Here is a 23,588-nt window from a genome sequence, read left to right as displayed (position 1 = left end):
CCACATGAATTGCATAACTCTCTCCATACAAGAAAAACGCTGCCCGACAACACTTTAGCTTCAGGCCTTATTGCTTATTTCGTACCCATACCCAAAATACAGTGAATAATCACACATTTGTTACAACAAATAATAACAGGGTGTTAAACACACAGCCGGAGAGGGAGAATAAGGCCGCCATCTCCCGCCACGCGCATGGGCGTCACTTGCCCCCTCGGGCAGCCGGCCCGGAGTGGCGGTTCTGGGGTGCAGCTTGGGCACGTAGGTCCCTACCTGTCCCCCCCAGGCGCAGGGTAGCTGGTACCAGCGGTGTCGGACTCTCCCCCTCGACGGCGAGACCTCTTGCTGGTGCTGGGGGCAGCAGTGGTGCTGGCTGGAGCCTTACGGCGCTGGAGCCTTACAGCGCTGGTCCCTCTGGCGGCTGGCCGTGGCGAAGCTGGACCGGGGGAAGTGCTGCACGAGGACCGACCGCTGCTCCTCCATCTCTCTGCAGGTGGCCGTCATCTCACTCATGGCAGAGCGGAATAGCCCAGCGTCAGAGAGGGGGGCCAGGAGGAGGGGTATCCGCCGTCGCCATAGGTGTCGCTGGGTCAAGGTGGCCAGAGCGCGCATTTTCCCGCCAGCTATGGCCTGTAGCTGGGTGAGGTGGAGGATGGCACCCAATGCCTGGGCATGGAGGAAGCGCTGCTCCGCGCCCAGGACCTCCTCGCCCACCATCAGCCCCGACATGAAGCGTGCTAGCTGCGCGATGTTAGAGGACGCAGCTAGGCTCATAGTCGAGGCGATGTAGGCCTGGTCACTCCAGTAGGCCAGCTGTCGGGCCGACCTCCCCTTCGGAAGCGGCTTTTTCTTTGGCTCCCACACCATCTTGGGGCAAAGGACGGATGCCATCGGGTTGTCAAGCTGTGGCACCCCGTCCCTTAAACCCTGAACCAACCCCTCCACCTGCGTAAATGGCACGTAGGTGGGGGATAGACAGACGATGCGGGGGATCACCTGTTCCCGAGACACGTATGCACCCATAGAAGGGAAGAAGGGGCAAAAAACAACGCTCGGCTCCTTCCGTGGGCGGCATTGAAAGACATGGCCTATCATGTCATCGGGTACAGGTAACGGCAGGGGCGTTGGTAACGGTATTCCGTTTGCTCGCGCAGCTGCTGCCATTAGCTCGGGAAAGAGTGCACACAGCTCTCCCTGCATTCTCTCTTCCACCTCGCTCGCATCCCTTACGCACGGGTAGCTCAGACCACTTGGTAGGTGGGAGCCAACCCCTGACGCTGAAGACGGCGCGTCTCGTCTCGGAGTTGGCAAGTTTAATCCAGTCTCGGAGTACGAGGCTTCCCAGTACGAAACCAGAGCCTCCTCTGAAACTCCCTGAGGGGGTGGCTCTGATTCCGCTGGGGCGTCGAACAGGAATTCCCCCACCCCCTCCATGTAATCCTCTGTTTCCATTGGACGCGACGGAGAGGAAACCAGCTGTTCTGCAGAGCCGAATACCTCGGGCCCTGCATATCCAACACAGCCGCTAGACCACCCACCCCTGCCGCTCACCGCCGAGTGACGGGAGCGGGCAGAAGCGGAGAGCTTGCGCCGCAAGTCATCACCCACCCAAGAGACCATCGGTCTAGCCGACTGTCTCCCGGCGGGGACGCTGGAGCCGGAGCTAGGCCATCTCAGTGGGGAGGGGTGCTTGACGGCTGCCTGGCGACGCTCGCCCAGGTCTGCGCGCCGCTGAGGCTCACCTGCCTGCCACAAACGTGGAGTCAGGGAACCCCCACGGCGCACAGAGGAGGTCGCGACTGTGAAGGGCTGGTGGAGGTCCCGGTGGTGATGTCATTCTTAACTTTTTCCTTTTAAAGGGAGAGTAGGCAAAAAGAAAAAAGACAGCAACACAAAATGACTAACTAACTAACTAACTTTCTTTAAAGCTGCGAAGTTGTGCACTGTAGCCACGGACTTCCGTGAGGTGAAAGAAAGGGAAGAGTGGAAGTACGGTCACACCCCTCGCTTATATACATGGGCGGATGTGGGCGTGGCCGGACAGGTGTAGGTGAATTGTGGCAGAAAGTTTTCACAGTATGTGATAGGGAATGTTCCAATAGTGAGCAGAGTGTGAAGCCACTACGCTATATAACTGCACACAGCATGGGTTTAATGGAACAATGGCGGGGGAACACAGGGTCTCGGTGGTATTGTATGCAGTGGGCTTGGACTTGGCAGAATGTATTGTTGAAAGTGAAAGACGAGGAGGAGACTAGTTTGAAACTAACTGCTACTTCTCACGCTGGACACTAATGCAGGAAACAATCCCACCGATGCCACCAATGTAACCGAGGAATAGTCAAGATTCAAGAGTTTTATTTGTGACATACATACCAGGGCCTACAGTGAAATGCGGGTGGCCATGCCCGCTTCGATTGTGCAATAATACTAATAATAAAATAGACATAAAAAAAACAGGTAATAAAATATACATAAAAAAAGGCATGATAAAATAGACATGCAAAATTCCTGAGATTGTTAGCTACGGATTTAAGGCACTGGGTCCTATGTACACTACTATACAATATAACGTTTTTACTCTATATACCTATGCTATACTAGTCCGCCTATACTTTCAAACTAAAATAAAATAAAATCACAGGAGAATTTATATCTGATAATAATAAAATAATAATGACTTGGATTTATATAGCGCTCTTCACTGACCCAGAGCGCTTCACAGAGTCCATTATTCGTTCATACACAGTCATACCGGTGGTGGTAAGCTACAATTGCATACATAACATAATGGTTTTCTTCCTCTTTCCACTCCACAACACAACAACGGACCTGTCATAGGCACACGCCCTGCAACTCCATCTAATAACATCAGCATCAATAATAACATAGAACACATAAATAGCTTACATAAGTCTAACCAGCTAGCACTAACATTAGCTTGTTTTTATTTAGAAAAAGCTCACGCCAATTTATGAGGCTGTAACTGAGTGGCGAGACTAAACAAAAAAGACTAAATCGAGACTAAACGAAAAAGACTAAGGCTGCGGTTAGACTTTCGTTTCGTTTTCAGATGAGTTTCGCTTTTCCAGGTCGCAACGTAGCGGTGGGCGAGTCACACTTTCGTTTTGTCACCTGAGCACAGTGATGTAGTACACTGCCAAAGCAGTAGGTGGCAGTAGGTGGCGAACATGAAGGCAATTTTCAACCAATCAGAACTTGAATGTGCCAATACACTTCCTGCAAAGAAATGTCAACACGCCGCCATCTTTAAATGCCTCGGCTATTTAGCCAATGCAGCACTTATTTTTCAGCAAAGTGTAATAAAAGTGCAATAAACAAAACGGATACATTCACTGTGTGTTCTGCCTCTCATTTGTTGATGAAACAAAACTATCATCAACACAATTGACCACCAAGAGCGGAGTTTAATCTCATCAGCGCTAATTTTGTTAGCTTACATGCTAACGCGATAGGAATATGCCATTATAACAGTATAGCATTGTGGCTAGAAGCTAACATTTAGCTCACGTTAACCAGCCAGCACCAAACTGATGATATCGGGAGCTATTTACATTTACATTTACATTTAGTCATTTAGCTGACGCTTTTATCCAAAGCGACTTACAAGTTCTGTACGACAAGCCATCAGGAAGGGCACAACTCTATCAGCTGAGTAACAATGTTCATCAAAGTGTTGAGTGCTACAGTGTAGGTTAGTTTATTAGGACAAGTGCATGACAGTATGGTTAGTTAGGGTTAGATAATTTTTTTTTCTTTTCTTTTTTAATTCAGATAATGGTTGAAGAAGTGCGTCTTTAGTCGACGGCGAAAGATTGGACGTGTTTCGGCTGTCCTAACTGGGGTGGGTAGTTCATTCCACCATTGTGGGGCAAGGATTGAGAATAGGCGACTTCTCTTTGATGACCCTCCCGGAGCTTGGATAGGAGTATGTCTGAGGCGGCCAGAAGATGCAGAGCGTAGGGGTCTTGAGGGTGTGTAGTTAGAGACCATTGACCGGAGGTAGGCGGGAGCAGTTCCCTTTGCCGCACGGTATGCTAGGTCGAGGGCCTTGAAGCGGATTCGTGCAGCAATGGGGAGCCAGTGCAGGTCCCTAAGAAGTGGGGTGACATGGGCCGACTTCGGTAGGTTTGAGATCAGGCGGGCCGCTGCGTTCTGAATGAGTTGAAGAGGCTTAGTGGCAGTGGCCGGGAGGCCAGCGAGCAGTGCGTTGCAGTAGTCGAGGCGGGAGATGACTGTTGATTGGACGAGGAGTTGGGTGGCTTCTTTTGTCAGGAAGGGGCGGATCCTTCTGACGTTGCTCAAGAGGAATCGGCAGGTTCTGGTTGTCGCTGCGATGTGAGCAGAGAAGTTCAACTGGTCGTCGAGGACAACACCAAGGTTCAAGTTTCAAGTTTCTTTAATAGTTGTCATACAGAAGTACAGAATACTTTTATACAAAATGCTTCTTACTGTTGCGCTCCAGAGACTGTGCAAGACAAGATAAGTATGAAATAAAATAACATAGTAAAATTAGAAGTAAAAAAAATGAGGTCACAGTGTTCAGTTTAGACATATGTACAATGTTCGATGCAGAATAGACGTAGTTACCATACAATATACAATACTGTGCAGTGTACTAATATACAATACTATATAGTGCAAGGCAGAAATGGAGAAATGGGACGAGGTGCAATTTAGGTACAATTCACAGTAGGTGTACGAGTTGTAGTGCAAATCCTTTATCAATAAATATAAAGTGTAAGTGTGTTTGTGTGATCTAAAGTGTGGAGAGTGGGTGCTGCAGTGTGTTGTTTGTTTGAGTGAGTGTGTGCGTGTGGGTGTGTGTGTGTGCTGTGTGCATTTGATGGTTGTTGCATAGTGATTATTGTTCGTTTAGCAGCCTGATGGCCTGGGGATAGAAGCTTCTTCTGAGTCTTTCTGTGCTCGCCTTAAGACTCCGGTATCGTTTGCCTGACCGCAGCAGTTCAAAGAGGCAGTTGTTCGGGTGGCTCGAGTCCTTAATAATTCTCTTAGCCTTCCCCTTGCACCGCTTGTTGTAAATGTTCTGGAGGGTGGGAAGCCCCCCTCCAATTGTGCGTTCGGCTGAACGTGTCACTCTTTGTAGTCTGCTACGGTCAGAATGCTCTCTATTGTACATGAGTAGAAGTTCCTAAGGATCTTCTGACTGACTTGGAACTTCCTTAGGCGCCTGAGGAAGTAGAGGCGTTGTCGTGCCTTCTTCACAACACTGTCAATGTGTGTGGTCCATGTCAAGTCCTCGGATATGTGGGCTCCGAGGTACTTGAAACTGTTCACTCTCTCAACCGGTGCCCCGTCGATGCTGAGGGGGCTGTAGTCCTTGACCCCCGACCTCCTGAAGTCCACAATCATCTCTTTTGTTTTGCTGACGTTCAGGGAGAGGCAGTTCTCCTGACACCACTGTGACAGGTTCTCTACCTCTTCCAGGTAGGCCCTTTCGTTGTTGGCAGAGATCAGGCCCACCACTACTGTGTCATCAGCAAATTTGATGATGGTGTTGTTGTTCCGCTGTGCTACGCAGTCATGTGTGTACAGGGAGTAGAGGAGGGGGCTCAGAACACAGCCCTGTGGGGCCCCTATGTTGAGCGTGATGGATGAGGAGGTGCAGTTGCCGGCTCTTACCACCTGGGGTCTGCCCGTCAGGAAGTCCAAGACCCACTGGCAGAGGTCATAGTTCAAGCCCAGGTCCCTGAGCTTGGCTATGAGTTTGGAGGGGACTATGGTATTGAATGCTGAGCTGTAGTCGATGAACAGCATTCTCACATAGTTCCCCTGCCTCTTGTCCAGGTGTGATGCTGCTGTGTCGGGGACGCGGTCACAGCTGCATTCTCGACTGTGATGGAAAGGTCGGTCAGGGGGGAGGATTTGGCCGGCAGGTGGAGCAATTCTGTTTTGCTTAGGTTCAGTTTGAGGTGGTTGGTCGTCATCGAGGCGGAGATGTCGGACAGACAGGCCGAGATCCGCTCAGAGACGTGGATATCTGAGGGAGGGAAGGAGAGGAAGAGTTGAGTATCGTCGGCATAACAGTGGTAGGAGAAGCCATGAGACGTGATAATGTTACCCAGTGATTTAGTGTAGAGGGAGAAGAGAAGGGGTCAGTAGCTAGATAACATTAGAGACAACGCCTCGTGTATTAAACAAAAGTGAATAGATGACTGGGCCATTTTGTTTAATGCTTGTTAAGATTGAAAGAGGAGCTTGAGCTAACAGGGTCTGATAGCCAGTGATGGGAATAACGGCACTATAAGTAACTTCGTTACTAACGGCGTTCGTTTTTTCAGTAACGAGTAATCTAACGGATTACTCTTCCAATCTTAATAACGTTGTTACCGTTACTACAAAAAAATGCGGCGCGTTACTATGAATGAACCTTTTTCTTTCATCAGACATATCTCTGCGCCGAGAGGCAATAATATGTTCTTCCTTGTTTAGTGGACAGTGCGCGAGCCAAGCATACATGCTGACAATTGGCTGAGGTTGAATACAATGTCATGGTAAGCCAATCAGAGGTGGAGGTGGGCGGGTGTCTAAAGCATCCAGAGTCTGACACACAGCGCGACAAGACAAGCGATCACTGATCAGTGATCAGTCAGCATGAGAGCGCGGTCTGTGTAGACTGTAGTGTACGTTTTGAGCTCAAAAACGAATCCAACGAACAACACAAGCGACTCAGTCAACATGAGACCGCGGGTCCATGAGCGTTTTGTGTTCACTCTTTGCAGCGCAGGGCACTGAGTGGCCCTACTGCAGTGCTGACAGCCTTATCAACAGTGCTGCACTTCCTGGTTTAATAGGCTTCAGGTGCTCAGAGATATAATATATCTGTATGTCATGCATGTCTTAAATGTAATGATTAGATTAGTTTAGATGATTCGATTAGATTCTTATATCTGTATGTTGTGTATGTCATTGATTGATTGATTGAAAAGTTTATTAACAGATTGCAGAATGGGTACAGTACAGTACAGCTCAATACATACAATTGTTAAGGGGATGCAGACCAGAGAAAGACATAAATGTCATGAATTGAAAATGGGGGACCCTGATGTAAACAAGACGAAACTCTTTCTCTGGTCTGCATCCCCTTAACAATTGTGTGTATTGAGCCGTACTGTATTGTACCCATTCTGAAATCTGTTAATTAAAATGTTCAATCAATCAGTATATATTTGTTATTTATTTTTGGTATAGTGCTTAACAAGCATAATTTAATGTTGCCCAGTTGTGGCCTGTTGAGGGGCAATACATATCAAAAGTTCCAAAACATCTATTCTGTTTGTATTTGTATGATCCACTATATAAACATAGTAATTATAATATCTACATAGCCTACATGGCATTTGATTGGAGGCTAGTCTCACTTTGTCCCACAGCAACATTAAAATAGTTTAGATTTGTGTATGTTGTTTATGTAAAAAAAAATCTTGAAAGTAACGCAATAGTTACTTTCTGAAGTAACTAGTTACTTTTATAATTTGTAACTGAGTAAGTAATTTAGTTACTTTTTGGAAGAAGTAACTAGTAACTGTAACTAGTTACTTTTTTAAAGTAACTTGCCCAACACTGCTGATAGCTAACGCTAGCTCACGTTAGCCAGCTGCTCATGCAATCGGTAATGCTAGCAGAATGAATGGATGTAAACTTTATTTAACATATCGCAGAATGGGTACAATACAATACGGCTCAATACAAACAATTGTTAAGGAAATGCAGACTGTTGTAGCTTGGACTGGGGTCCTTGTAACAATAACTTGACAACACATGGTAGCTGCAGCTATAGCTCTGTTGTCACCGGACATTGGTGAGAGCACGCAGATGTGGGTATCTACTGCGCATGGGCGTTGAGCAACAACGGCTCCGCGCAGATTACACGACACGTTGTCGGCGAGTTTTTGGCGTTATTCCAAAACGGAAACACAATTTAGCGTTTTCAGTAGGGACAAAACGTTTCCTGCCAAAACGGCATTTCTATCTAATAGGGACAGCAAACGTATTCAAAAACGTATTCAAACGAGCACAAAAACAGTGTGTAACAAGGGCCTAAGACTAAAATGCTCAGACCTGTAGTTGACTAAAACTTGACTAATCGAAAAATTATGAAAGTGACTAAATATGATGAAAACAAAAAAGAGCATTTGACACATGACTAAGACTAAAACTAAAATTCAAAATTGCTGACAAAATTAACACTGTTTATGGGTATTTTCTCTATGATGCGTCGAAATGAGGCGAGTCAACTGTGGAAATAGGTAACATCTCCTGGATGATATACCCAGCGACGAGCTTCTTCAGACCTTCTCCACTCACAGGTGGTGTTTTCCCTGATCTTAGATCAGTTTCTGTTGTTTTCCCTGATGTTAGACCCAGTTTGTTTACATCCATCACTGACACTGGTAGACTAGAGGCTTCCCTGTCAGTGTCTGTTTTTTTGTGTCAAGTTTCACATTGTCGTGCTGCCGTGTCAGATGCTTAATCAAATTAGATGTTGTATTTCTCTTACCTTCCACACTGCGTTTTGACCTGCCAGCCCGTGTGCACACGACACACATCATCTACAGAGGACCATGTATAAACATAATCTAACGTTATAGGATGAAAAAAAACACATTGCAATCTGGCGACGATTTAACGCAGTAACGCAGCATTACTTGGATTAGTAACTGTAATATAATTACTATTTTGGAAATTGTAATGCCTTACTTTACTTGTTACTGGGAAAGTAATAAAATTACAGTAACAAAGTAACACGTTACTGAACAACACTGCTCAGTGGGATCAAGCAGGACTAGTCTGATGTTATTTGCTGTTGTTGTTTATCATACATTTGTTTTTATTTCATCTTGCTTTATCCCTCTTTACTTTTGTCTTCGGTTGGAGTATTAAAGATGCTATGGGTAGTATTTAATCATTTGGGATGAGGACCATGTACACTCAACCACATACAAATAAGAGGAGTGATATTTCTGGCTCACCCATTCAATTACGTGCTTTTGGAAATGCAATTGAGTCATTTTGCCTATAAGCTAGTGCTGGTTCCTGCATGTGTACTTGGTGACTTTAGGATGCAGTACTAGTATCCTTGTTCCTTGGTGTCTTTAGAATACAGTAGTATCCTTGTTCCTTGGTGTCTTTAGAATGCAGTAGTATCCTTGTTCCTTGGTGTCTTTAGAATACAGTAGTAGCCTTGTTCCTTGGTGTCTTTAGAATGCAGTAGTATCCTTGTTCCTTGGTGTCTTTAGAATGCAGTAGTATCCTTGTTCCTTGGTGTCTTTAGGATGCAGTGGTAGCCTTGTTCCTTGGTGTCTTTAGGATGCAGTAGTAGCCTTGTTCCTTGGTGTCTTTAGGATGCAGTGGTATCCTTGTTCCTTGGTGTCTTTAGGATGCAGTAGTAGCCTTGTTCCTTGGTGTCTTTAGAATACAGTAGTAGCCTTGTTCCTTGGTGTCTTTAGAATGCAGTAGTAGCCTTGTTCCTTGGTGTCTTTAGAATACAGTAGTAGCCTTGTTCCTTGGTGTCTTTAGAATGCAGTAGTATCCTTGTTCCTTGGTGTCTTTAGGATGCAGTGGTAGCCTTGTTCCTTGGTGTCTTTAGAATACAGTAGTGGCCTTGTTCCTTGGTGTCTTTAGGATGCAGTAGTAGCCTTGTTCCTTGGTGTCTTTAGAATGCAGTGGTAGCCTTGTTCCTTGGTGTCTTTAGAATACAGTGGTAGCCTTGTTCCTTGGTGTCTTTAGAATGCAGTAGTAGCCTTGTTCCTTGGTCTCTTTAGGATGCAGTAGTATCCTTGTTCCTTGGTCTCTTTAGAATGCAGTAGTATCCTTGTTCCTTGGTGTCTTTAGGATGCAGTAGTATCCTTGTTCCTTGGTGTCTTTAGAATGCAGTAGTATCCTTGTTCCTTGGTCTCTTTAGGTTGCAGTAGTATCCTTGTTCCTTGGTGTCTTTAGGATGCAGTAGTATCCTTGTTCCTTGGTGTCTTTAAGATGCAGTGGTAGCCTTGTTCCTTGGTGTCTTTATAATGCAGTAGTAGCCTTGTTCCTTTGTCTCTTTAGGATGCAGTAGTAGCCTTGTTCCTTGGTGTCTTTAGGATGCAGTGGTAGCCTTGTTCCTTGGTGTCTTTAGAATGCAGTAGTAGCCTTGTTCCTTGGTGTCTTTAGAATACAGTAGTAGCCTTGTTCCTTGGTGTCTTTAGAATGCAGTAGTATCCTTGTTCCTTTGTCTCTTTAGGATGCAGTAGTAGCCTTGTTCCTTGGTGTCTTTAGGATGCAGTGGTAGCCTTGTTCCTTGGTGTCTTTAGAATGCAGTAGTAGCCTTGTTCCTTGGTGTCTTTAGGATGCAGTAGTAGCCTTGTTCCTTGGTGTCTTTAGAATGCAGTAGTAGCCTTGTTCCTAGGTGTCTTTAGGATGCAGTGGTAGCCTTGTTCCTTGGTGTCTTTAGGATGCAGTGGTAGCCTTGTTCCTTGGTGTCTTTAGGATGCAGTGGTAGCCTTGTTCCTTGGTGTCTTTAGGATGCAGTGGTAGCTTGGTGTAGGAGGGTTTTCATCGTGGTGTTTATGTGATGTTTACTTCCACATAAACACTCGGATCTCGTGAAAAACATGCAGACCTCAGATTGTTTATACCAGTAACTGTAAATCAGGTATTTGTTTGAGCAACAGCTTTGCCATGCTTCGAGACTTACATTTTTTTAACTCATGTCATGAGGAATGTGATGTCATTCCACAAATCTTTAAAGAAAATTATAAATAAAGAAAAGACGTGATTTGAGGATAACATTTTTAGTAATGTTTTTTTTTAAGAATACACCCACATAACTAGTAGAAAGGTGCAGAATAAAAGTAATGCTTCCCCCCCCCCCCAAATGATTGATTAATGAATATAGGAATGTTTAAAAGGAATGTTGTTGTTACATATTGCAGGCATGTATCCCCTCCCTACATCCCATTTCTAATGAGACATCTAGTGGCTGAATGTTATCTATAGCACCTTCCTGATATTTGAGCAGTTGATTGTTATTTTACAGATGATTGTAGTGCTTTAGCAAGGACGTCTTCCTGGTGTTCATTTTCAGTTGCCCTAAGGGATATTATTGTGTGTTTGTCCAAATAAATTACAGATATATCCAAATATATTTGAGTGAATGACAGATCTAAATATATTTGAGTGAATGATAGATCTAAATTAGTGCTGTCAGGCGATTAAAATTTGTAATCTAATTAATTACAGGTTTTGTAATTAATTAATCTAATTAATCGCATTTTAATCGCATATTTATATTTCATATTCATATAAATATTTAAAATTCAAGGACATTACATTATTGTAGCAGGTGACTGATCAATTAAATACACCAAGAAGAATGCTTTAGAAATCAATTTTATTAAATAAATAAAATAAATAAAATGAAAACATACCTCTCAATAAGGTAACATTTGTTGCTGATACAGCTAACAGTTTACACTAAGCTACAGTATCCTCAAATCAGGGTCTACTGCAGGGTCTACTGCAGGATCTAGTGCAGGGTCTACTACAGGGTCTACTGTATGCATGACATCTATTCCTCAGCTTGTTTACATTGTCTGAGTGTAAGGCTGCCCTCTTCTTTTGGACTATGTGACCTGCAAGTGAAGAATGCTTTAGAAATCAATTCTATTAAATTGAATAAATAAATAAATAAAATGAATGAAAACATACCTCTCAATAAGGTAACATTTGTTGCCGATACAGCCAATAACAGTTTACACTAAGCTACAGTATCCTCAAAAATCAGGGTCTAGTGCAGGGTTTACTACAGGGTCTACTGTATGCATGACATCTATTCCTTGAGCCAATTGCTAAGACAAACAAGCTTCAGCTTGTTTACATTGTCTGTGTGTAAGGCTGCCCTCTTCTTTTGGACTATGTGACCTGCAAGTGAAGAATGCTTTAGAAATAAATTTTATTAAATTGAATAAAATAAAATGAATGAAAACATACCTCTCAATAAGGTAACATTTGTTGCTGATACAGCCAATAACAGTTTACACTAAGCTACAGTATCCTCAAAAATCAAAACAGCCCACAGCAAGCTAGTGTCTGGGGGCATGACTACAGGGTCTAGTACAGTGTCTACTACAGTGTCTGGGGGCATGACTACAGGGTCTAGTACAGTGTCTACTACAGTGTCTGGGGGCATGACTACAGGGTCTAGTACAGTGTCTACTACAGTGTCTGGGGGCATGACTACAGTGTCGGGGGTCTTTATCCATGGAATAATCAAAGTATACAAAGCATAATCCGTGCCTGGGAAGGCGGGCTGTCGTCGGCAGAATAATCCGGTATACAGGTCCACTCGCTCGTCGGCTCTGGGGCTCCTCGGGTGCAGCTTCACGTGGGGTCAACCACCCTGGATAAGCAGCCAGTTCTCTGCCCGAAACGATGGGGTACTGACTACGGTAGTATTCTCACCGCACGAAGCACTATATATTAACAGACTATTATTAGCTTAATAGACTACGTCCAACTCGACGATATAGTGCCAAATATGACTATTCAAATATTAATATACTGACTACAGGGTCTAGTACAGTGTCTACTACAGTGTCTGGGGGCATGACTACAGGGTCTACTACAGTTTCTGGGGGCATGACTACAGGGTCTACTACAGGGTCTGGGGCATGACTGCAGGGTCTAGTGCAGGGTCTAGTGCAGGGTCTACTGTATGCATGACAAATCTATTCCTTGAGCCAATTGCTAAGACAAACAAGCTTGTTTACATTGTCTGAGAGTAAGGCTGCCCTCTTCTTTTGGACTATGTGACCTGCAAGTGAAAATAGCCTCTCACATGGCACAGAGGTAGCAGGAGTAGCCAGATATTTGCGAGCAAGAGGAGACAGCTGTCCATAGGCTTTTGCGTGAGCTGCCCACCACTCCAGTGGACAGTCATTCATTCCGATGCTGGGCTCAGCTTTGTAGAGGTCTAATTGTCCTGACAGTACCCTGACTTCATCTGAATCAGAGTCTGAAGACAGCAGGAGGAGGGTCCTCTTCGCTGGTGGCTCGTCCTCTGTGGCTTGTGGAGCAGCTTTGTCTGCTTCTGGTCCTGGCAGCATCTCTTTAAGCCAGGTCCACACCTAATAAGAGGGACAATTAATTAGTTGCATAGGACTTTTCATGACAGCCTAAGGACTTAACACTGGTCTTCTCATTCACACACACACCTCATCCCTCTCGTCCTTTGGTACGCTCTTCAAGTCCTTGAATCGCGGGTCGAGGGCTGTAGCCAGCTTCAGCCATCTGTTGTTGAGGGTCGCTTTGCGTGCGTCCAGGTCCTTCGTGAAGCTGGCCTTGAACTTTACCATGTAGCCCGGATCCTCCTCGTTGAGGTCCATGATGCGGTTTAGGTGGCAGAGTGCGGGGAGCACCACAGAGCATGAGACGTAGGTTTCCCCTCCAAGGAGCTCAGTCACATACCTGCAGTGAAACAAGAGAGCGAGAGAGAAAGAGGTGAAGGTGTGTGTATGAGAGGGAGATAGGTGTGTGTATGGGGGAGAGAGGGGGGGTGAGGTGTGTGTATGGGAGAGAGATAGGTGTGTGTATGGGGGAGAGAGGGGGGGGGGTGAGGTGTGTGTATGGGAGAGAGAGGGGTGAGGTGTGTGTATGGGGGAGAGAGGGGGGGGGTGAGGTGTGTGTATGGGAGAGAGATATGTGTGTGTATGGGGGAGAGAGGGGGGGGTGAGGTGTGTGTATGGGAGAGATAGGTGTGTGTATGGGGGAGAGAGGGGGGGGGTGAGGTGTGTGTATGGGAGAGAGATAGGTGTGTGTATGGGGGAGAGAGGGGGGGTGAGGTGTGTGTATGGGAGAGATAGGTGTGTGTATGGGGGAGAGAGGGGGGGGTGAGGTGTGTGTATGGGAGAGAGATAGGTGTGTGTATGGGGGAGATTGGGGGGTGAGGTGTGTGTATGGGAGAGAGAGAGTGGGGTGTGAGGTGTGTGTATGGGGGAGAGAGAGAGAGGAGGGGGGTGTATGGGGGGAGAGAGAGAGGGAGAGACACTTACCTGCAGGGCTCAAGTACAAGCTCCAGCTTCTTCAGTTTGTCACACTCTGTGGGGGTCAGCATGGACAGCTTGTGGTTCTGTTGGGCCAAAGTGGCAGTCACAGCCTCCTGGTTCCTCAGGTACCGTGAGATCATGGCCAGTGTCGAATTCCACCTTCCAATTCAATAAAATAACTATTAGTCCCACTGGGGGTTGTTAATGCAGCATGATGCAATTGTACAGAATACAAAGAAATAAACACACACACACACTAAATTTACCCTAAGCATACAACAGGTAGTTAAACAGTCTCACCTTGTGGATACATCTTGTATCATGGGCTCTTTTGCTTGTCCGAGGGCAGTCTGCTGCTGCTGCAGTTCTTCTGTACTGGCAGGGCTGTGCTTGAAGTGGCCTACAATCTTGCGGCACTTTGCCAGGGTGGTGTCAAGGCTTCTGTCCTCAAGGGAGACTGTGATGGTTCTTTGCAGCACGTGTGCAGCACATGGCATGTGCTGGAACGGCATATAGCGCGCTGCTGCTATCATATTACGGGCGGAATCAGTCCCAATAGATGTGACTTTATCTTTTATATTCCACTCCTCTATTACGGTGTTGAACTGTTCAGCACACGCATCGGCGAAATGGCGGCCCACAGTTTTGGTCACCGTTAATGCAAATGATTGCAGTTTCCACTCAGTATCGATCAAGTGCACTGTGACACCCAAATAATTATGATTGCCCACCGACGTCCAGTGATCACCCGTTAGGGCCATTGGGCCAGCCCGTGCCAACACTTCTTCCCTCGCCTCCCTCTCTGTGTCATACATGTTGTGGATCCTTTTCATCACTGTAGCTCTCGAGGGTAGCTTGTAATTTGGGTCAGACGACGCTATTCGAAATGACTCCGCTAAACCCTTATCTTCCACTATAGCTATTGGCCTACAATATTTTGCTATCCACTTCGCGACGCTGTTGGTTAGTTTGTCTGTGGTGGATTTACTCAACCGTTTGCCTAACGGTAATTCTCCAAGAGTGGTTTGACGAAGCGTGCGAGTTGCTCTGGAGCTAACGTTAGCTACACTGGAGCTGCTCGAACAACTTGCCTGGACATGTTTAGCGTTCATGTGATACGTTAGACTAGAGCAGCTTCGGTGATACGCAAATTCTTTTTGACATAAGCTACATATTACAATGGTCTTGTTTACTGTCCCATCTATATTCTTTTTGAAATTGAACTTGCCGTTCATAGGTCCCAGGAGTATCGCCTCGGGTGATGCTGACATCTTGTTCCAGCTGAGCTAATTCCTTTGTGTGTTTGTTTTGTTTGATAGACGACGCATGTGTGAAGTGACGATCAAGTAGGCTACGGGTCATTCAATGGGCCAAGTTTAATACGCCCAACTCAAGCGTGGATTTCAAAATAAAAGCGCACCGATTTGCCACTTGTCTAAAGTAAATATAGGTCGGCTGTAATTAATTTTGCGTCAATTTTCATAACGCGATAATTTGCTGTGTAATTAATTAATCTAATTAACGCGATAAACTGACAGCCCTAATCTAAATATATTTGAGTGTATGACAGATATATCAAAATTAGGGCTGTCAGTGTATCGCGTTAATTAGATTAATTAATTACACAGCAAATTATCGCGTTATGAAAATGTATTCAAAATTAATTACAAAAAATAATTTTTTTTTATCTCATTCATTCCATAAGAATGTAGAATACACATTTACAGACTTTTTTTTGCATGTTCTTGGTATCTGATTCTAGGGACATCTATGAATCTCAGGGAATGTATTCCCAGTGTCAGAAATACTGTGGGCTAGATCCACAAAGAATGGATTGCACGGTGCAAGTTGCACCCTTACTTACAATTAATTATGAATTGAAAATGGGGGACCCTGATGTAAACAAGATGAAAGTCTTTCTCTGGTCTGCATCCCCTTAACAATTGTGTGTATTGAGCCGTACAGTATTGTACCCATTCTGCAATCTGTTAATAACATTTTCATTCAATCAATCAATCTGCACGGTGATTGATTGAATGAAATTTTTATTTTGAGTAAATTGTAATGAACCAAATGAGAATATCAATACATATTTTTTTATCTTTGACTGTGAATAACACCATGCTCAAATTGACCAGACCTTAAAAATCTAAGCCAATTAATAGATGGAAGATGATTAAACAGAAGGTTTTGTAGATACAGTACTGAATTCTGCCATCCGTTGTCTACCCATTTTTCCCCTCAATGGGGGCCTATGTTCGTCGGGGCCAGGTGGTGTCTCACATCATGGGCCTTACTCCCGCCTACGTACCAGTTACGCGGGTGGCGGGGTTGGTTGAAGGTATGAGAGAGGGTGTGCCACGGCTTGATAGGCCGATGGCCGCTCTCCTCTGTCCGGATGTGGTGTGGGAACCATTATGCAAGCCGGTTCTCCAAGGAAAATCGGCTAGGCGATTGGCGTATTGGAGTGACCAGTCGTTTGTCGCGGGTACACAGTCGCTGGCTGCTGCGTCTAATGTCGCTAGATTTGTATCTGGGATAATGACGGGCGGCGCGGAGCTGACCGCGGTACAACATGATCAGCTCACCCAGGCGGCAGGAGCTGTCCTGCATCTGACTCAGGTGCAGGCCATAGCCGCTGGGAAAGCGCGCGCCCTGGCTACTCTGATCCAGCGCCACCTTTGGCTGGAGCAGGCCCGTGTGCCAGAGAAGAAGAGAGCCCCTCTTCTGACGGCACCCCTCTCCGATGCTGGACTGTTCGGGAAGGCCCTGCAGCTGATGACCTCAACATGCAGAGAGATGGCAGAGGAGAGATCCGTTCTCCAACCCCATTTTCCGCCTCCCGTCCTCGCCAGTGGAGTCAGAAGGCTTCCACGACGTCGAGCTACCTCCGTCGTGCCTACCACTGCCTCCGCCGCCACTGCTGGCCCGTCAATGAAGGCCAGGAGGAGAGACGGTGCTACTGCTGCAGCCGGCCCATCTACGACCGGAGGAGACGGTAGGGATCGACGAGACCAGCAACCGATTGCCTATCGTCCCTCCGGGGATTCTCGGGGTGGCAAAGCCAGAGCGGCTCGAGGCAGCAGACGCCGCTAAAATACAGTGACTTTTTCCCCTGTGGTCCCCTCTGTACCCCTCCCCGGCCCTCTCATATAAATTTGTTGCCTAAATAAAAAGTCCCCTAAAAGGGGGACTGTATTTTTTGGCTAAACAAACTGTGTGTTTCTTCACCAAAACATATGATGAGGTTGCGAAATGTGAATCTGCATTGTATACATTGAGGGATGAGTTACGTTCGTGTTATGAGATTAAGCAAGGTCTGCAGCATACACTCAGTTATAGAAAGGTTTCTATCTTGGCCTGACGCTCCATATGCAGGTAGAAGCTGGTTGTATGATCTGCTTACACGCAAAGTAATGTTGATCCACAACACTGTTGTGTTAGTTGCAGTAATACTCGTATATACACGTTCCACGCCCTAGCCGTTATACTCTCTGTCAGTGTTTTTCTATGTACAACATGGGATGCGGGTGTAGGATTCACACACACATACGACTTGGTTTTGTTGTAAAACCCTGTTCACAGTCTGTGGGTAGCGTGCATTGTATTAGCTTGCGCTATGCATTAGCATTCTACCAAAGGTCTCATATGCTACAGTTGTTATTGTGTGTAGGGGGAAGGGTTTTTGTGAGGGGGTGCCGAATAAACCCCTCCTTCCCACTTGATTGGTCAAGGGGGTTTTCTCATCTCCTGTTGGGCCAGTCAGGGCCAAGCCGTTCAACGCCTTGGCTGGGGAGGGGGGGGGGAGGGTTGTCCTGACGCGGCTCCTATTACAAACAGGAGTTGTGTGCTGGGTTTCCCCCCGTCATAGCATACGAGTACGTTGCTATGACGACGGCTTCCGTGAGTTAGATCTTTACGTAAGGTCTGTGGTGTCAAAGTGTCGGGTTAGAGCGTAGGGCTTACGGGTCTGCTACGCTCGATTTATGTGTAACTTGAGTCAGTTGGTCACGTGACTCGCAGTTGCCATGTCTTTTTCATGCTACGACTCATGTGGGAAGGCTTTCTGGGGTATTTCGGTCTAAACCCTCTAAGTAAGGGGTGACTGGATGTAAAAATATAAATAGTTTTTACTCCCGGCTGTGCAGACTGGGATTCATGCTGTGGGTGCTTCCTTCTTTTTTATTAAAAAGAGTTGGGGTTAGGAAGCATCACACCCCTCGTCGTTCCCCTGGGTGCCTTGGGGATTCAATGACAGGTCTAACTAGCCTGTTTATTGATGTGGTTGTGTCCCGACGCACACATAGTGCTAGCTCGGGGTGTTCTGTTGAACATCAGGCGACTGACTGGCGCGCCTTGGTTGCTTGGGGTTAAAACAGCGTTTTTATAAAGCAACTGGGATGGAGGTTTTTCCTCTTCCGACGACCTGTGTTGGTTGTCGACGGATTCTCGTTCATATCTGGGGGATGATGACGGAATGGATCTGAACATATGTAGAGGGGTCTCATGCCCTGGGGGTGGGCCACCAGGCGCGGTTCACACCGAACGGCTGGGTGGCGCCTTCTTTTCATGTTTTAAGATCAACATGCATATCTGCCCCTTCTCCTGGAGTAGGCATGTCGGCGTGGTTAGGGCACGGGACTGGTTCTGGTCACGCTGGTCCGGATCAGTTAAACCCGTTGTCCGCCGGGGATGCAGATCTGCTGTTCTGGTACCCTGAGGGACTTGGGCTTTTTTCAGGGGGAAAAAATGCCAGGTCGGTCCGGGTGTCACAGGGTTAGGCACTATGGAGACCCTTGTTGGGTACATTTTGTACTCCGCACTGTCGTAATGGCTTACGGCCATGCCAACCTGTACACGCCCGATCTCGGCAGATCTCGGCCGCTACGCAGGTGGGTCCTGGTTAGTACTTGGTTGGGAGACCGCCTGGGAATACCAAGTACGGTGTGCTTGGGGCTGGTTCTCCATTATTTTCGCTCTTCTCTCACGCATGGCGAAGAGGGGCCTGTTGGGGTGGTCTTTGACCTCCTCGGGTGACCTTGTGCTTCCCGTATCGCCGGGCCCGGTCCGAAGTAATGTTTTGTCGACCCGTAGGCCTGGGATAACCCTGTTGGAAACTGAAACACTTGTCCTGCGGTAGTATGCCCGCAGGTATGTTTTGGAGTTTTTTCTTGAGGGGTTATAGGACCAACCACCTCATAGGGTAACGACAGGGTGGTTGGTTCTCTGGTGTGTTGGAGCAGAGTCAACTCCCGGGTTACCCGGTTGAGTGTGCCCCTGCACGTTCATGACGTCTGCCAATCGTAAAGGAGGCTTTGTCATGGTGATCAACAACGCCAGCATACGCCCCTTCCGCCGGGGCGGCTGTTTTCAGCTGACCCCTCTGACCCCACACACACACATACACACGCGCACACCTCTCCCCTACTCAGCTGTCGGGGCCCGTGATTTGTTGGGGTGTTGTTCGAGACTACTGGTCTCTCCTTGCCTACATCTGGAACCCATTAGCCCCCCTTCTGAAACAAGCACACACACAGACAAGCACACACACACCACACACACACACAGATACATATACACACATACACCCCTCCCCTCCTCCTCTGTATAAATGACATGTAATGTGATGTACTCTTTCTTCTACTGGTGTGCGAGAGGATGAGCCCATGGGCTGCAGGAGGAGGGTGGCTGTTCTCTTCTCTGTGAAATAAAGACTCTGTGGTAAACAACTTGGTCGTTCTGTGAATCTTTGGTCGGTTGGTCCATAACCATATCAATTCAAGAACTCACGAGGGACAGGTTATCCCTTTCAAGTGGAGGTTCCAGTGAGAATTGATGTGGGCCAGCCGCAACCAAGGACGGAACGAGGAATGAAGACACGGAGAAGAAGACGGTGCAGAGGGTCCAGACATTCACACCAGCTGTCTGCAGCGCGTCTGAACCAGGGGTGAGGTACCAGCAGCAGCCCCTCAGACGTTCGTGACGTGACCACCAGACGACCAGGAGACAGGCAGGAGGAGACGAAGGACAGGCCAGGATGAAGAGAGGCAGACCGGAGGAGATGGCAGCTGAGCAGCAGAGGCCGGAGATGAACACCGCAGCCAGGCACCGCAAATCATCGACAGCAGCCAGGCATCGCAAATCATCGACAGCAGCCAGGCACCGCAGATCATAGACGACACGCAGATCATCTACGACAGGAGGAGAAGCGGCAGCAGGAGAGACACTGAGCTGAGCTGGAGTGACGGTGGGCCAGCTGGTGAGAGGTGGAGGGGACAGTCCAGAGACACTGAGGAGGCAGCAGACCAGAGGAGACACTTTTGTCTAGGGGGCCGCACCCTGGAACGGGAACCAGCTCAGGAAGAGGCCCTTGCCCTCTAGAAGACGGGGCCGACCCAGGATGGGCGGTGTACTGTAACAGAGGGAAGGTAGCTCCCTGATGGACGTTGCGTGTGCCTGAGTAAGGGGGGTCCCACAGGGGTTACGTGTATCGTCTGGAAAAGTTGCAAAATCTGTGTTTCTCTCTTTCTTCTCTCTCTCTCTCCCGCTCCCCCCCTCCCTCTATCTCTCTCTCTCCTCTCCTGGTGTTGTTATCCCGTCTGGTATTAGGTGTGATGCATGTAATGGTTGACAATCGACGGGTACAGATCCATCAATGAACTGTTGTGTTTGACATATTGATTTAATGTCAAAAAGGGGGCTTGATAGGTTTAGTTCATTGATCTAGTAATATTTGATGTCAATATCTTATATATCTGAGCACCCATTGTCTCCCCACGATGCAGGCTGTAGGACCGTGGCTCTGTGTCTCCCTCCACACACACACACACACACACACACACACACACAGACAAGCACACAGACAAGCACACACACACATACACACGCGCACACCTCTCCCCCACTCAGCTGTCGGGGCCCTGTGATTTGTTGGGGTGTTGTTCGAGACTAGGGGTCTCTCCTTGCCTACATCTGGAACCCATTAGCCCCCCTTCTGAAACAAGCACACACACAGACAAGCACACACACACCACACACACACACACACAGATACATATACACACATACACCCCTCCCCTCCTCCTCTGTATAAATGACATGTAATGTGATGTACTCTTTATTCTACTGGTGTGCGAGAGGATGAGCCCATGGGCTGCAGGAGGAGGGTGGCTGTTCTCTTCTCTGTGAAATAAAGACTCTGTGGTAAACAACTTGGTCGTTCTGTGAATCTTTGGTCGGTTGGTCCATAACCATATCAATTCAAGAACTCACGAGGGACAGGTTATCACTTTCAGAACGCAATCTCCGCTACGCCACCTGACCGCCCATATATAAGATATATTTTAAGCACTTGTGTGACGGATCATATTGGTCTGCGTTGTGTTTGATGTTAAATGAGAATGTCCCGAGGGGGAGCCGAACAGGGGGCTCCCGCGTCCGCGGGCGACGACACAGGCCGCTGCACTAAGAAGTGAATTCACTCCTAACTACCGTACCTATGCGTCTGTTAACCCTGTTATGGGGAAGTGAGTTTAATTTACCAGCCCGCACTGCCACAGTCACTCGTCAACACACCTGTTTCCGTGACTGTGGACATACCCACGGGCTTCCCCGTTACACTCACCTCCCTAAACTCACGCCCCTCAGGACATCCGGGTCACTGGGCACCACTGTGACGGATCATACTGGGTCCGCGTTGTGTTTGATGTTAAATGAGAATGTCCCGAGGGGGAGTCGAACAGGGGGCTCCCGCGTCCGCGGGCGACGACACAGGCCGCTGCACTAAGAAGTGAATTCACTCCTAACTACCGTACCTATGCGTCTGTTAACCCTGTTATGGGGAAGTGAGTTTAATTTACCAGCCCGCACTGCCACAGTCACTCGTCAACACACCTGTTTCCGTGACTGTGGACATACCCACGGGCTTCCCCGTTACACTCGCAAATGTCGCAGTCTAAAACTATATCCATTGAATAAAGACCTGGCGATGAAGGGGGATCAGCGCCCCCTGCTGCTGGCGGTCAATGTATTAAAGGAGCTATAGATTTTTACGTAGGGTAATCATTTTAAAATATATATACATCCACAGAGCTTCTAGAAAGGTGTGGAATAAAAGTATTGCCCCCCCCCCCCCCCCTCATTTACAAAATGTTGGTGGGTCCAAAATGAAATGAATGTTCTTGTTTACATGTTGTGTGTATGCATCCCCTCCCTATGTGGAATGCACCTGATTGGATAGATGACATGCTGGTGCTCTAGTGCGACATCTAGTGGCTGAATGTTATCTATAGCACCTGATTGGATGAATGACATGCTGGTGCTCTAGTGCGACATCTAGTGGCTGAATGTTATCTATAGCACCTGATTGGATGAATGACATGCTGGTGCACTAGTGTGACATCTAGTGGCTGAATGTTATCTATAGCACCTGATTGGATGAATGACATGCTGGTGCTCTAGTGCGACATCTAGTGGCTGAATGTTATCTGTAGCACCGTTCAAATGAATTTTATTGTATCTAATTACATCAGTATTGTGTTGTCATAACAGTATTATGTTTGTAGGTGATGTATTTAATGTTCTCAGTCAGTCATCAGTCATCAGTCATCAGTCATTTCGGTCATTGTCACCTTGTTCAACAACCAAGAAAAGCCCCAAGAGAAAATTCATATTGTAGTTGACGATAAATCCAGTAATCTATGCACCAACACAATATTTTTTCCAGTGAATTAATCCAGTGTTAAGTTTATACATGATGTGTTTATTACAATGATCACCATTTAGAGAGAGAGGGTGAGCTGTGACTTTATTTACATGCCTCCTTGCTGCCCTCGAGTGATCAAAATAAATATTGCAGCTTTAATGTAGTCAGTAACAGTCTTTGCCCTTCAGTTCTTTTAACCAGTGACTAACCCCTCCTCTCTCTTTTATGCTTGTCTCTTCTCTCTCTCTGCTTGTCTCTTCTCTGCTTGTATCTTCTTTCTCTGCTTGTCTCTTCTCTGCTTGTATCTTCTCTTTCTTTATTATAATTCATCCTCTCCTCCTCTCTATCACTTTTGTTCACTTCTCTCTCACTCTCTCTCTCTCTATATATATGTCGCTCAATCTCTCTCACTCTCAGATCTTTCATATGACCAGGAAGAGGAAGTGTCCAGTCCCATCTCCAGATAGCTGTCTTCTCTCTCTATTTCTCTCTGTCTGTCTTCTCTCTCTGTATCTCTCTCGCTCTGTCTCTTTTTCTCTCTCTCCCTCTCTTTCTTTATCTTTCTCTCTCTTTCTCTCTCTCTCCTCTCTCTATCTCTCTTCTATATCTGAAACACACACACACACACACACACACATACATGCATGCACACACACACATACGCAATACACACACGCGCGCAGAAATGAATGTATGAAATCAGTTAGTAGGTGATGTTGTTAAACAGATGACATAATATAATAAAGTTATGTTAAAATAAACTAATTGCTCGTCTTTAATCGCCATTAAAACAGTGTCAGTGTTGCTTTTGGTTGGAGGAG

The 23,588-nt window shown here is 46.8% G+C and overlaps 1 protein-coding gene across 1 annotated transcript in view; it reads left to right on the top strand.

Moving 5' to 3' along the window:
- The window catches only part of ppp1r1c (protein phosphatase 1, regulatory (inhibitor) subunit 1C), a gene marked incomplete at its 5' end in the record, with an annotated part of 63,998 nt that extends 40,697 nt beyond the window's left edge, over positions 1-23,301 (top strand). Inside the window, one exon of the mRNA XM_084321580.1 lies at positions 23,185-23,301. Coding sequence (XP_084177706.1) covers positions 23,185-23,234 — 50 coding nt within the window. The 3' untranslated portion in view covers positions 23,235-23,301. The remainder of the gene's footprint in view (positions 1-23,184) is intronic.
- Positions 23,302-23,588: the final 287 nt, after the last annotated feature.

This window comes from Notolepis coatsorum, assembly GCF_963971535.1.
Source record: "Notolepis coatsorum genome assembly, chromosome: 9".
Classification (NCBI taxonomy): Eukaryota; Metazoa; Chordata; class Actinopteri; order Aulopiformes; family Paralepididae; genus Notolepis; species Notolepis coatsorum.
Note: the sequence above shows the minus strand (reverse complement) of the source record. Positions and strands in the feature narration are given on the sequence as shown.